Here is a 13,673-nt window from a genome sequence, read left to right as displayed (position 1 = left end):
GGGGCAGCCGTTGTAACTATACTGAGACCTTAGAACTTATATCTCAATGTGGGTGGCGCATTTACGTTGTAGATGTCTATGGGCTCAAACACCAGGTGGGCTGTGAGCTCGTCCACCCATCTAAGCAATAAAAAAAGGTAGGTGGCGGCATTCACGTCTTGATGTCTGTGGGCCTCGGTATCTACCTAACACCAGGTAGACCGTCAGCACATTCACTCCCCGATAACCAATCAAAAAAAGTAAACCAAAAAACTCTAAGAAATAAACCGAGATGGTGTATTAGAGAACTTTATTTCAATCACATTTATGGTATTACAATAGATACAATACGAAGTCGATGCGTTTATATTTTTACAAATCGAAATGTATTTCACTTTTTACTAGTTGATTGTCCTGACGTAGCGCCACTCGAGAATCCGCTTTTACCAGGACAGAGGACACCGGAAAGTCCACGACTGCCTAGAAACAATAACTCTTGTAGTTTAAATTGAATCTACCCTCTAGATTACTTGACTTCATAAACCTTTTGAATCGAATGATTTAAGGGACCAAACAGCCGCTGTAAAGTACAGCTGTGAAGGTGAATGACAGCATTTGCATCAAGGCTCTCATTCAATACTTCTTTATTTGTTAATCGACTACAGAAAGAATGTCATCGGTCCAACACTAAATTTAGCGCAAAACATCGCTAACCGCGCTTGATCATGTTGCTCGCCATTGCTGATACAATTACTCTATTCTATTCTATTCTATCAGCCCACGGACGTCCACTGCTGGACATAGGCCTCCCCCAAGCCTCGCCACAAAGACCGGTCCTGCGCTGCCTCCAATTACTCAGTGAACACTAATTTGATAGTTGGGTAAATTATCAACAATTTCTTTTTTAACGAAAACTCTACGTTACTTCAGGGATATAATTATCTAACCAAGATGATAAAACAATTAAAAAATATGTCAACTGTTTATGACTAGGCAGAAATGCATTATTTCAGCAATAGGACCATACCTGTTTATTTTTCCTTGTAGCCAGACGAGCCTACCTAATCTATATCTATACTATTATATAAATCTACAGTGGATTTACGGATGTTCCGTTATAACTACTGAACCATGCATCCGATTGACTTGAAACTTGATATCCATGTAGAAAATACATGTGCATAATGGATAGGCTAATATTTATATGAGTGTTGGACTCCCTAATAATGATAATAAATAATAATGTCAATTTTAAATGCTCAGCGAAGCGAGCGAGTACGGCTAGTAATAACTAATAGTGAGTGGTCATTGTTGTTCATGAGAGGCAGCAATGCCAGGACATAGCCAAGCTGTTGCTTAACTCTCCGCCAATACTCTCCGCATACCTAGTCGACGAAGGACATGTCATAAGCGCGGAGGGTAGTTCATTCATAAATCGAATGGTACGAGGCAAAAAAAATCTGGAAACCTAGTGATTCCAGATAGTATGATGATAAAAACGAGATGACGAGACCATCTCAGACAATTCTTCGAAACACGCCCTTAGAACATTCGGTATAAGGACACCGAAAACCGAAATCCCTTCGTGGGCTAAAGAGGTATCAAACGATCCGTGAGAACGGGATTACCGATATATATATTTTTTTAAAGTTGACAAACATCCTAGAACACAAACGTTACACGCAACACCACTGTTAATGGTCTGTAAGTGTTTAACTTATATGGTTTTTAAACATTCAAAACGTCAGTTTGTGTCTAGTTTCAGGTTCCATGATTGAAATGTGCACAAGTCAATTGATATTATTTATTTGATATTAAAACTACATAAACAATTGCTGCTTTAATTATGTGCTACAGTAAGACACATTCTATACGTGACACAAAATTACGTGTAAATTAGCTACATAGGTTTCATTGGATCACTTAAAATATACTCATATATCCTTTAATAAATATATAGATTGTAGGGAAGAATGTTTGTTTAAGATGAAAAATCGTAATTGTTAAAAATTCTGCAATACCTAACCCCCTCCCTTTTATGGCAGCCTCTCGACCACCAGACAGTTTGACTTCAACAGGTCGGTAGGTTTCGGTAACTACCTACAATGTTGTATTGTCTTACTTCATCACGGGCGTTGGGCAGCGGCTTGGCTGTGCCACTGGCAATGAAGTCCATAACACCATTTACCATCAGGGGTCCGCATGCCCATTTGCCTTCAAAATCAATAACAAAAACCTAACCAATAATAAACAAATGGCGACTGGCGGTCAATTATGAGATAAAAAGGTTTGATCTGACCTCACTTAGTAGAATAAGAATAATACGAATTTTCAACTACACATTTATGAGAACATTTGAGTTTGAGAACATTTGGATGTGACATTTGAGTTGATCTTTGAAAAACTTTTAGGTACCTACTTTATTAATATTTTTCAACATAAACAAATATATACTTCGGAGCTAAACTCCCTTTAAGGCTGTTTACGAATTTTTTTTAAACACAATCATAATATGACGTATCAATGTTTAACTAGGTACCGAAAGCATGCACTTCTCGGGCAATACAAAATGAGAGACACAGGGTATATTTTACGAGTAAAGTTAAAAATTGGATAAGCTACAGTAAATGTAGGCACTTGGGTAATTTGAGTCTTATAAGAGGTAGGTAATGCTCCACTTAATTACTTTTTAGTTAAATTCATAAAAGAAACTCTCAATGAGAATTTAAATTATAATTTTTTAAAATTTTCTATTTTTCTAAAATAATTTAGTTACTTAAAACGCATCTCTACCTTAGCGTACGTAACTTTGACTATCCTAGTGGAAATTCGAGGTTCAATTATAATATTAAAATCAACACATAACTACAAAGTACCAACATTAGCTATTACTATTTGTATAATAACAAATACAAAATTAATTGAGATTTATTTTTATACATAGCTACTAGGTTTTAATTACCAAAAACTATTATACATGAATATGCAACAGAAAATTTACTACGTTAATATGTGCTTAGACAAATCAATGATATGAACATTTTTAGAAATCTTTCTTAACTTGGACACCAAGTTAATTGCTCAACACAAAGCAATAGGTGATCGTACACATTCGAACAAAAATAATTCGATTTTGGCGTCTTTTGTTAAGGCATTGTCTATAAACATGGAAGGACGGTTTTACCTTGGCAAGTTCACTGCAAAATTTAATTTAATATTAAAACATTGATCTTAATGTGAAAATTAATTATCATAATTTTGTTTCAATATGGTATGTCCTGTATAAATTAAAATCTTTTTTTTTATTGCTTAGATGGGTGGATAAGCTCACAGTCCACCTGTGCTAAGTGGTTACTAGAGCCTATAGACATCTACAACGTAAATGCGCCACCCACTTTGAGATATAAGTTCTAAGGTCTCAAGTATAGTTACAACAACTGCCCCACCCTTCAAACCGAAACGCATTACTGCTTCACGGCAGAAATAGGCAGGGCAGTGGTACCTACTTGCGCGGATTCACAAGAGGTCCTACCACTAGTTTTTGTATTTATGATAACTAATATATATGTGACAACAAAGATATAGATTGTAACATTTTGTTTCATTATTTTAATACCAAAGCAAAGATCATACAGGCAATTCATCAATTCTTACTGCTTGGTCTTCAAAAATTGTGTTATTTTTTTTGTAATTAAAATATAGTGGTCCTGTTTAATAATAAAATACATATTTGTCGCTTTAGTCAAACTGTAATAGTTGATGTAATACTTATTTCGTTTCATATATTTTTATTAACACACACAATAAATTCAAGAATCGGAACTTTTTGTTTGTTAAGTTAAATATGATTTTTATCTATTTGTTACCTAAGATATTTCCTTTGTGACTTATTAACACAAATATCCATATCGACGCTTGAAAGGCAAACGTGACTAAGCGACAATAACTGCTTTGTACATAAATGATAGGCAATAACCATATTCGATGCGCAAAAAAATATATTTCTAGGTCTATTAAAATCATTTCAATCCTACAGCTACATTTGTTAAAATATAATTTTTTTCAGGTATTTCTCAGGTATATTTTAAATTAATTTTAACTTTAAATTAGTCTACTGTAAAGTTCACGCATTGTCGCTTAGTCACGTTTGCCTTTCAAGCGTCGATATAGACTCATACCAATAAATATTTCAATTAGACAACTACACTAAATTACTCTGTTTTATTTAGATAATTTTAATATAACATACAAAAACGGAGAATGCTGCCACTATGACACTGAAGCAGTACACAAAATCGCACATTTATCCAACTCAAATTCAACAATTCCAACTAAATTACATGTGCAAATATATATACACTACAAGAGACAAGAGACGAAGTGATTTTAATTCCTCTGAGACAATATATTTTAATATAAAAGACACATTGTATTAAATTATTTCATTGTATTACATTGCAAGGCTATGTTACTTAATACATAGCCTGAAATGCAGTACTGTTAAAAAAATAAAGTGATTTATAGAAGACTTCTAATTGGATAATAATCCACATCTTAGAAGTCAATGAATTCAAAGAAGAACAATTCTACATTAACAGACTCCACGGAACAAATGAGTGATCACAAACAGTAGACTAATATTTCTTTTACCGCATCGTCTCTCATCCCAATACCAAGAAATAAAATTCTTATCTACACAGTGTCGCGTCGATCTGGTGTAGTGTTGGAAGCAATATCTTCAATTTCCTTCTGTAAGCTGGATCTGAAGCTATCGGGTTCCTCTCCAAATATATTGTGGATAATTTGTTGTTTTGTTGCAAATATTCTATCGATGACCATTCTGTTATTTGATTGTCGTTTAACTAAAATAAAAAAGGCTTTTCATTGAATGCACAACACAACTAAAATTTTGCATTACAATAAATAAGTTAGAACCTTTAAATCTACTTAAAAGGATATTTAGACTTAGGGACTTTTAGAAGGCCCAAAGTGATTTAATTATTTTACTTTCAAAACTATTTTGCTCATTTCATTTTTCCTTTATACATATTGTGATACTACGTAACATAATAATCTGCTGAACAGCAGATTAGGGAAAACTCGTAGACAGGGACGTCTTAAACTAGGATGGGGCCCTTGGGCACACAAAAATTTGAGGCCCTTTTGGAAAGTAAAAAAAGCGAATTATAATAACATATTTTTACTGAGTATGAGACCATTTATTATAGGTAATCAAATACAGTATGATATATATGTCATTAATGATATTAGACTGCTGCTGGTTTTTTGGTTACGATTTCGATAACGGTTTCTTTCGGGATTTCTGTTAAGCAAAATCTTCTATTATAGGCATAGTATAGGTAGGCCTTGTAAATACCTTCTGATTACTGATTTGTGAAAAAAGTGTGATATGCCCGACAAAAATGTTTTGAGAATAAACGTGTGAGAGAAATTGTCGGTCTTTCGGGCCCCCCTGAGAATGGCGGCCCTGGGCACGGGCCCCGTGTGCCCTTATGGTAACGGTAGACGGTATTGCTCGTAGATATACATTTTTTTTTTTTCTATTGCCTTGTTTTTATTGTTTCAATTAATGAACGATCCTCTAAGCCTTTGTGGTGTTAAGTGATTCCCTGAGCTTATTGACACCAATGCCGCCAGTCAACTTGAATCATGAGTTCAAAGTCTCAGTTTTATAGTTAGTACATGGTTCAATTCTATAGTACAAACCCTAAAATGCGGAAATGGGCAGGGTGGCGGTACCAGTGCGGGCTCACAACATTAGTTAATCTAAATTTTAATTTTATTTTAATTAATTTGTCAATTAACTTATGCTTCAATGTGTTTTTTGCAAAAATTGGAGAAAAACCATTGCTTAAAAAAAAAAAAACTCACCCATAGCTCCTCCAAATCACTCATATGCCGAACATTTTCTATAACAGTGATCCTGTTCACGGCCAGATCCAAGGTCTGAAGTTTTGTTTGATTCTCCAAATTTTCTATAGCTGTTATACCATTCTCTGAGATATAGAGTTGATCTAGTTTATTCAATTGTTCGAGATTTTCAATTTTAGTTAATCTGTTTGCCTGAAGAACCAGTATCTCCAAGTTGGTCAAATCCTCAAGGTTTTGTATTTTGCTTATTTTATTTTTACCCAAATATAATTGTTTGAGGGTCCTCAAACCTTCCAAGTTTTTTATTTCCTGTTAAAATACAAAATACCTACTCTTAATATATATTATACAAAAAAATTATGTGAAGTAATACATATAAAGAGTTGTAAGAAACGAATCTCTGTCGGAATCAGAAATTTATTAACAGTCTAAATTAATGAAAAAACAACATTAAATTACTAGGAGCTGAGATGCATGCTCTCGAAATTGTGTTTTCTTCAAATTAGTTAAAAATCATCTCTCTTAAACACAATCTTATGCGTGTTCTGTTGTTATGAGCAGTGTTTTTTTTTAAATTTTTTGTAGTTCTTTTTTCATAGATACGTATTTCTCCAGATTGGTCTCCTGTAAGGCTCCATTTTAAGAGAATTCATTGTGAAATAATTAACAATTCTATACTAAACTTAATTTGGCCTTTTCATACACATAAATAAAAACGAATCGATCGCGCACATCAATCTATTTTTAATTGTAGCATGCCAGTATGTGTATGTGTAGTAGCACACCAGTATGCACTCAAAAAAAATCAACAAAATCTACATTTGTGATGGTGATTTTTTTTGTGTTACATTGCCCAGAACTTCTTGTTAGTGTAGTTCCTAACTCTCATTGCTTGTTGTAACTTTTTGCCATACATCTTGTATATTTGTACTGGTGCTATTGATTCTATTATACTTTATTATGCTATTGAATAAAAAATAGAAGTTGTCACGCATACTCTAATTCTATTATCGCCCAGCTCCAAAAGTTCAAGGTTTGGTAAATGATTAACATTCTTGATTTCAGTGATCTTGTTTGAGCTGAGGAATAATTTCTTGATGTTCAGCAGCTTTTCGAGTCCTGTTATCTCTTTTATCCTATTGAATGATAGGTCTAATATTCTGTAACAAGAGAATTAATGTAACAGAATTCTTAGGAGAGCTGGAGTGTTTAAATCTAGAAACCACAATGTGAGAAACAAAACCGTCTGGAAATAAAAAGGCTAAACCAAACTATAAACTATTAAATATATACTATATTATTAAAACAATTCAAAATAAAATCAGAAACTCTTGCATTCTTCCCATCTTTTAATTTACAACTTACTTATATTGACTCCTAACTTGGCAGAGCAATGGTGCAACAGGTGCAGAACACCAAATGTCCCAAAAATTACAGGGTGTTAAGCAGTGAAATCAGGTAAAGGTACTTCTACAAATGAGTATTTTTATATTTGTAGGTAGTTATATTGGTGGTAACTCAAGTAAAATGTCGAAGAATAATCTTCAAACTACTACTTACTCCAAATTAACAAGACTATCAAGGTTTTCAATAACAACAATCTGATTGTCATACAATTCCAGTTCTACCAGTGACTGCAACATTTCTAAGCCTTCAATTTTCTTTATCAAATTCCATCTCAAATATAACCTGGAAAAGAAAGTATGAGTCATAGATGCTACTGCATTGATAAAGTTCCATTAAAAGCGAATGGGCATATTATGCTTTGAACTGAGGAATTAATTTAACATTGCAAATGGTTTTATCTATAACATGCTCAAACTCATGATCATAAATTAGTTATTTAAAGAAGCAATGTACATTAGGGTACACTTTATTTTAGTGACAGTATCTGCCATATTTACAAAATTTCATTAAACAAGGATATGAAAAACATATCTGTAAGGATACTTAAAGTTCTTGACAATGCATTCATTAAGTCGCAATTTAAAAATTTAATGAGTGTAGAAGTTTTTGAATGATTAATGCCTGATTTAGACATTTAGTTTATTTTCTATACCTCTCTAGCTTTTTTAAATGTTCAAGATTCTCGATCTTGCCTATACGGCCGTGATTTAAGTCGAGTTCCTTGGTCTCCTCGTTGACTAAAATTATCTCGTTAGTATCCTCGTCGGCCGGAGGTGGTGTCGCCGGTGGTGAGGCAGACCCTTCCCGATCCTTCCTTTCATCATTTTCTTTCCCATTGCTCACTGTTATGGGCACATCATCTGCTTCGTTATTAGTCATATGTGCATCTTGCTGAGCTGCAAATCCAACAATTATATGTTTACCCAAAAATTTTGTACAACTTATTTGGACCTATGAAAATCATCAATCAATCATCTGTGTGAACTGTTATTTAATTGCAGTAATTTACTACTTACACATTATTGGTGTCTGCCAGTGATTGTATACGTCTGAAGAAATTTCTGAATTCACAAAGGAGAAAGCTTTTTTTATTTAAGTTATGGCATAAATTCTTTTCATAATAAGTGGCAGGCAAGTGCATCATCTATGCCACAGGTTGACAAAAGTAACGAAGCCTATAGAGCCAAGTTTTTTGTTTTGCCAAGAAAAGGATGAACTTTCAAACCTTTCAAACCTTGCGTAATGAATTTTAATTTATCCATAGGTCACTATTCTTATCTGGCTAGAAGGACTATGCCTTACCGATTCAGTTGTTTCTAACGCAACGAAATAGGCAAGTTTTCGCATTGTAGGACAGAAGCTAACACCCGTATCTTTAGTCGTTCACACGAGCCTAACTCGACTCGACTCAACCTCCAACGCGCGTTTTGGTATGATTAGTCGTAAAAATAAACTCCACTCAAACGTCCTTGGAAAAATTTCCTAACCGGAGTGAAGTGACCGAACTGTCAAGTTAAGGTACGTCGCGACGTACCTTGAACGTTCCTCAAAACAGCGTTTAATACAAGATGACTTCTGAGAGCAGTTTTGAAGAATTTATTAACTATATTTTTGATAGCAGAGTGTATAATTATCCGTCGCGAAGGTATTTGAGAGATGCAGATAACCCGTTGGAAGTTTACGATGACGACGAATTCCGAAAACGTTACCGGCTTAACAAAGATTCGGTTGTGCATATTTTGCTGCCTTTGTTGACTAACAACATTAATGAAAACGATCGTGGACTACCTTTAACGCCCATATTACGAGTGCTAATTGCTTTGAGATTTTACGCAACAGGCAATTTTCAGGTTCGTGCATAATGTGCTTTTGTGTCTACATAATAGAATATTTATAATTTATAACTTTCATTTGGTTTCATGTGGTATGGTTATTTTTCAGATTGTTTGTGGCGACTTGCACAAAATTTCTCAATCCGTAGTATCAAAAACGGTAGCAAACATTTCTAAGAGATTGGCTTTGAAATCCAGGCAATTTATTAAATTCCCTGCATTAAATGAAAGGGTTGAAACTAAAAGAAAATTCTACCGAATTGCAGGGTTTCCAGGTGTAATTGGATGTATTGATTGCACACACATTCCAATAAAAAATCCATCCAGAGCAAGGGGAGAAATCTTTCGTAATAGAAAAGGCTGGTTTTCTATCAATGTCCAAATAATATGTGGACCGCAAATGGAAATATACGACATTGTTGTGCGATGGCCTGGATCTGTGCATGATTCGCGCATATTTAACAACAGCAGATGCTGTTTGAGATTTGAAGAAGGCGATTTAGTTGGCATTCTTGTCGGAGACAGTGGTTATGCACAGACTGGCTTTATGTACACTCCTGTACTCAATCCTCAAACAGACCCAGAACACAGATACAATCGAGCACATCTATTAACGAGAAACATTATAGAACGTGTAAATGGTGTATTAAAGAGACGCTTTGCTTGTTTGTGTAGAAAATTACAAAACAGTACACCAAACACATGTAATATTATAGTCTCTTGTGCTGTCCTACACAACATTTGTTTAATGACCAATGAACCTGAGCTGAACCCTGAAATTGAGCTAGAAAATGTCCCAGTACCTAATACTCAGGACTCTTCCAGAGGGAGTATTATAAGATCGGCTTTTATTTCTAGGCATTTCAGTTAAAAATTCTCATATGGGTATCATCAACCTACAGCAGTCCACTGCTGGACATAGGCCTCTCCAATTGCTCTCCACTGAGCACAATCCTCGGCTTCCCTCATCCAGCTCTTGCCAGCCACCCTGCACAGATCATCACTCCACCACTTCACAGTTTCGACTCAAGAACATGTTTACCCTAACAGTTATCAGTTGTCCGGCTAATATGGGTATATAAGTTGGAACCGAGCAGTGAGCACCGTTATTGTAATGCAGATAGTATTATTTGTTTTGAAGATGTATGATTAAATTTGATTTTGTTAATTTTGATAATTTTTTTACCAAAAAAGTAAATAGTACGAGGTTAGACTTTTGAAACTCCTTATTTTATTTATCTACATAAGAGTCATATTTTGCTTACTATCTAATAAATAAAGTCAATGTGATTATGAGTTATTTATTTAAATTATTTTTCACTACAATCTCTTTTAGCCTGATTATATTTTTTAATATCCTCTGCAGCTTCCCTCTCAGCCTTCGCTTTTAGATATACTTCTTCGGCTGCCTTCATCATCCACTCTCTTTCCTTTTTTTGGAATTGAAAGAGTTCGTCTTCTCTTCTCTCTTTCTTTTCATAAGATTCTTTTCTAAAATTAAATTCCTCCTGAATTACCCTGGTGCGCACATTCCCTCCTGTAATTAAATAAAATGCAATTGTTATACATCTATATTTGTAACATTTTAGTAATCTACATAATGTATATTTATGATTTTGAAGTGATGATAGCTTTAGTGGTAATTAAGGTATTAATGGGTGGTTTCAAATCCCACAATTGGATTGAGCTACTATAGTCGAATTATTAATTAGACTGAGTAAAATGTGATAGTCAATTCATCTGATTCAATACAATTAAAGTGAAGTTATAAAAAGATATTGATATATTTAGATTAGATTTACAAATTGCATTATTTGTGACACAACTTTTATGTATTTTTTTTTATGTTTGTTCACTGATATCTTTTTTTTTCTTCCTACCTATGTTGATAGCCTTGAGAGGCTTCTCCTTGAAGTGTAGGTGAGCTCATGGTGCTCAAGCCGGGTGTGTTGCTAACACTGGCCCTAGCAAGATCTTCGCAGAATCTACAACCGGATCGGAAATGCGACTCACTGAGAAGATCCAGCGAGAAACTCAGTGGGCTGTCTATGGGTTAATTCGATCGTCGAGACCTTCGTCGCAAGCGACGGGTTCAGCAAGGACAATGACCGGTGCTTGTGGTGCCTAAAAGAACCGTTAATGGGTCGGGAGGATTCGTAATGACGTGCTTAAGGCAACGTCGACTGTTTACCATTCAGTCCACAGGATCGGGTATGTGATATCTGCATCAAATGTAGGCCAACAACAAAATTTGTATTTTTGTTTTTATACACTCTCAAGGTTGTTCTGACATTTTCGAATTGAATTTTTTTTTACATTTTTAACTTACCTCCTAAGTAGGCTGCACCACAGTCAGTCTGCCGGGACCCAGAACGACGCGGTGGAGTGTCACGACGTGGTGGAGTGTCACGACGTGGTGGAGTGTCACGACTTGGTGGAGTGTCACGACTAGGTGGAGTGTCACGACGTGGTGGAGTGTCACGACTTGGTGGAGTGTCACGACTTGGTGGAGTGTCACGACGTGGTGGAGTGTCACGACGTGGTGGAGTATCACGACGTTGTGGGGTGTCACGACATGATACACTGTAATGCATAGGCGTGGTGCCTGCAACATTTCCTGAAAAAATACAAGATCAATAGTTCTACACATTACTTGCGTTTATTATTAAGTAATGAACTTGTGCTCTAGCTCAATCAATGATTTGTAGAATAAAAGTGATAGTTGGAGTAGAGGAAAGAAAGAATTTTAAAGTAATATTGTTCTTAATCAGAATGTGGTATATTCATTATGATTATTAAAATGGTTTCTTGAGTGAAAATCTTATCAGGTATTGTCGCGCATGTTATTTATCTAGTTTTTAGCACAGTAATACATGTAGTTCAACTCATATAGATATATAACAATAATCAAAAGACCCTCCATGCCACCACGTTCTTACTGTTTTTTGTGAGAGCATGTGAGATTGAAGCGCTTATCTCAAATTTTTAAGATTCACTTACCTTCAGAACTGTAAATGGTATCACTGTCAATGACACCCCTGAGTTCCACATCAGTCTGATCCAGTAGAACCTCAGCAAAAATAAGGGTCTCATTGCTGCTACCAGGCTGTGGCTCATTTGGAATACACTGTCCGCCACCAGTCTTCATTCTCTGACGCTTTTCATTAGCCAAAAAGTGCTTCCTCCGTGTTTTTAAATTATCCCAGCACTTCTTGAGCTGGGCCTCACTTCGCTAAAACAAATGATAAATAAGAATAGCATGGTATATATAGACAAGTAAAAATCAGATACAAGTAATATAAATAAATATCTACCTTTGCATTTGATTCAATTGAATTGAATTCTTCTGTTAAATGTACCCACAAAAGTTTTTTTGTGTTTTGACTAGCTGTCATGGTCGCAGTTTTGTGCAGATTATATTTTAAAATTAATTCTTGTAGGCAAGTCTTCTCGCTTTCGCTAAATACTTGCCTGGACGTCATTATAGAAAAACTGAAACGACAAATAATTTACTGCATCGTAATTTCACGTAAAATCTATAAAAAACTTTGCTTAGGCAGTGAGTAATAAAGGACAAAAATATTTAAACATTTGAGTTAACTTAAAGTTAACTATTTGATAAATAAAACACCACAATCATAACTTACCTGAATAATAAACCGGTGGTTGTGGAAAAGCACTTCAAAAAGACGATGCAATCAAATTCAACAAAGAAACAGCGAATAAAAATACAAAGCCGGGTTCCTGGAGGAGCTATTATTCAAAAACCGAAATCTAAATTATTAATCATGGGTTAGAAAAACGAAAACCTTCTATTTCACCGCACGCGCACGTATTTATGAGTCTCTCAACTAAAACATCAAACAAGTTCGGTGCGTCTAGTGTCAAACAGACAGTGGTAGCTTGACTTTGACATTAAACAATGACCATAAACTACAGAACTCTGTAGGTTTGATGCTAGCTTGATCAAATTTTCCTCAAACTGATGTTGTCGTGGTGACGCAATAGCACCTTTCTACCTCACTCGAGGACAGTTGAGGAATATTGTAATGGTCGACTAAAAATACCAAACTCGAGTAAGTTTGGGAGGAATATTCGAGCATCATCGGATGAGTTTAGAGTGGAGGACTATTTTACGAAACGTCTAAAGATACGGGCATAAGTCTTCTATTTGAAAATGAAATTGCTACCTCTGATGATTATCTATACATCTATACATATAAATAAAATTGGAGTGTCTGTTTGTAATATCGAAATAACCGCTTTTTACTACATGCATATGAATATACATACGGTACATACACCAAAATAACATTTTTTACAATTTTTGTCTGTCTGTCTGTCTGTTTGTTCCAGCTATTTTCTGGAACGGCTGGACCGATTTTGACGGGACTTTCACTGACAGGTAGTTGATGATATAAGGAGTAACTTAGGCTTTTTTTAGACTAGCTTCGCTCCGCGGCGTCACCCGCGGTACGATAATAAACGCGGGTAACATCGCGGGACTCGGCTATCAATAATAAAATTTAATATTTCCGAAGCGAAGCGAGGGCGGGTCGCTAG

General features: G+C 35.2%; 3 protein-coding genes across 5 annotated transcripts; 1 reads left to right on the top strand and 2 right to left on the bottom strand.

Moving 5' to 3' along the window:
• Positions 1–272: 272 nt before the first annotated feature.
• LOC101744830 (protein phosphatase 1 regulatory subunit 7) lies at positions 273–8,436 on the bottom strand. Of its 3 annotated transcripts, none has more exons than XM_021346517.3 (7): positions 8,295–8,436; positions 7,931–8,174; positions 7,432–7,560; positions 6,869–7,031; positions 5,872–6,180; positions 4,676–4,841; positions 273–459 (listed from the first exon to the last, which is right to left on the bottom strand). In XM_021346517.3, exons 1-7 carry the CDS (start codon positions 8,296–8,298, stop codon positions 371–373), a joined length of 1,104 nt encoding a protein of 367 aa, XP_021202192.1. In that variant the 5' UTR covers positions 8,299–8,436; the 3' UTR covers positions 273–370. The 3 variants fall into 3 exon arrangements, with proteins under 3 accessions (XP_021202192.1, XP_021202191.1, XP_012543965.1); XM_021346516.3 differs by having other exon boundaries at positions 273–455; XM_012688511.4 differs by lacking the exon at positions 273–459 and having other exon boundaries at positions 1,770–4,841.
• A 357-nt stretch (positions 8,437–8,793) lies between these two features.
• LOC119630205 (putative nuclease HARBI1) lies at positions 8,794–10,400 on the top strand. Its single transcript, XM_038018677.2, has 2 exons — positions 8,794–9,128; positions 9,220–10,400. The coding sequence occupies exons 1-2, from the start codon at positions 8,847–8,849 to the stop codon at positions 9,979–9,981; spliced, it is 1,044 nt and encodes a 347-aa protein (XP_037874605.1). The 5' UTR covers positions 8,794–8,846; the 3' UTR covers positions 9,982–10,400.
• On the bottom strand, positions 10,398–13,296 carry LOC105841298 (uncharacterized). Its single transcript, XM_038018678.2, has 5 exons — positions 12,758–13,296; positions 12,425–12,602; positions 12,111–12,342; positions 11,440–11,727; positions 10,398–10,647 (listed from the first exon to the last, which is right to left on the bottom strand). Exons 2-5 carry the CDS (start codon positions 12,590–12,592, stop codon positions 10,421–10,423), a joined length of 915 nt encoding a protein of 304 aa, XP_037874606.1. The 5' UTR covers positions 12,593–12,602; positions 12,758–13,296; the 3' UTR covers positions 10,398–10,420.
• Positions 13,297–13,673: the final 377 nt, after the last annotated feature.

This window comes from Bombyx mori, chromosome 3 (genome assembly GCF_030269925.1).
Source record: "Bombyx mori chromosome 3, ASM3026992v2".
Taxonomy (NCBI): Eukaryota; Metazoa; Arthropoda; class Insecta; order Lepidoptera; family Bombycidae; genus Bombyx; species Bombyx mori.
This window is presented reverse-complemented; position numbering and strand designations above follow the sequence as displayed.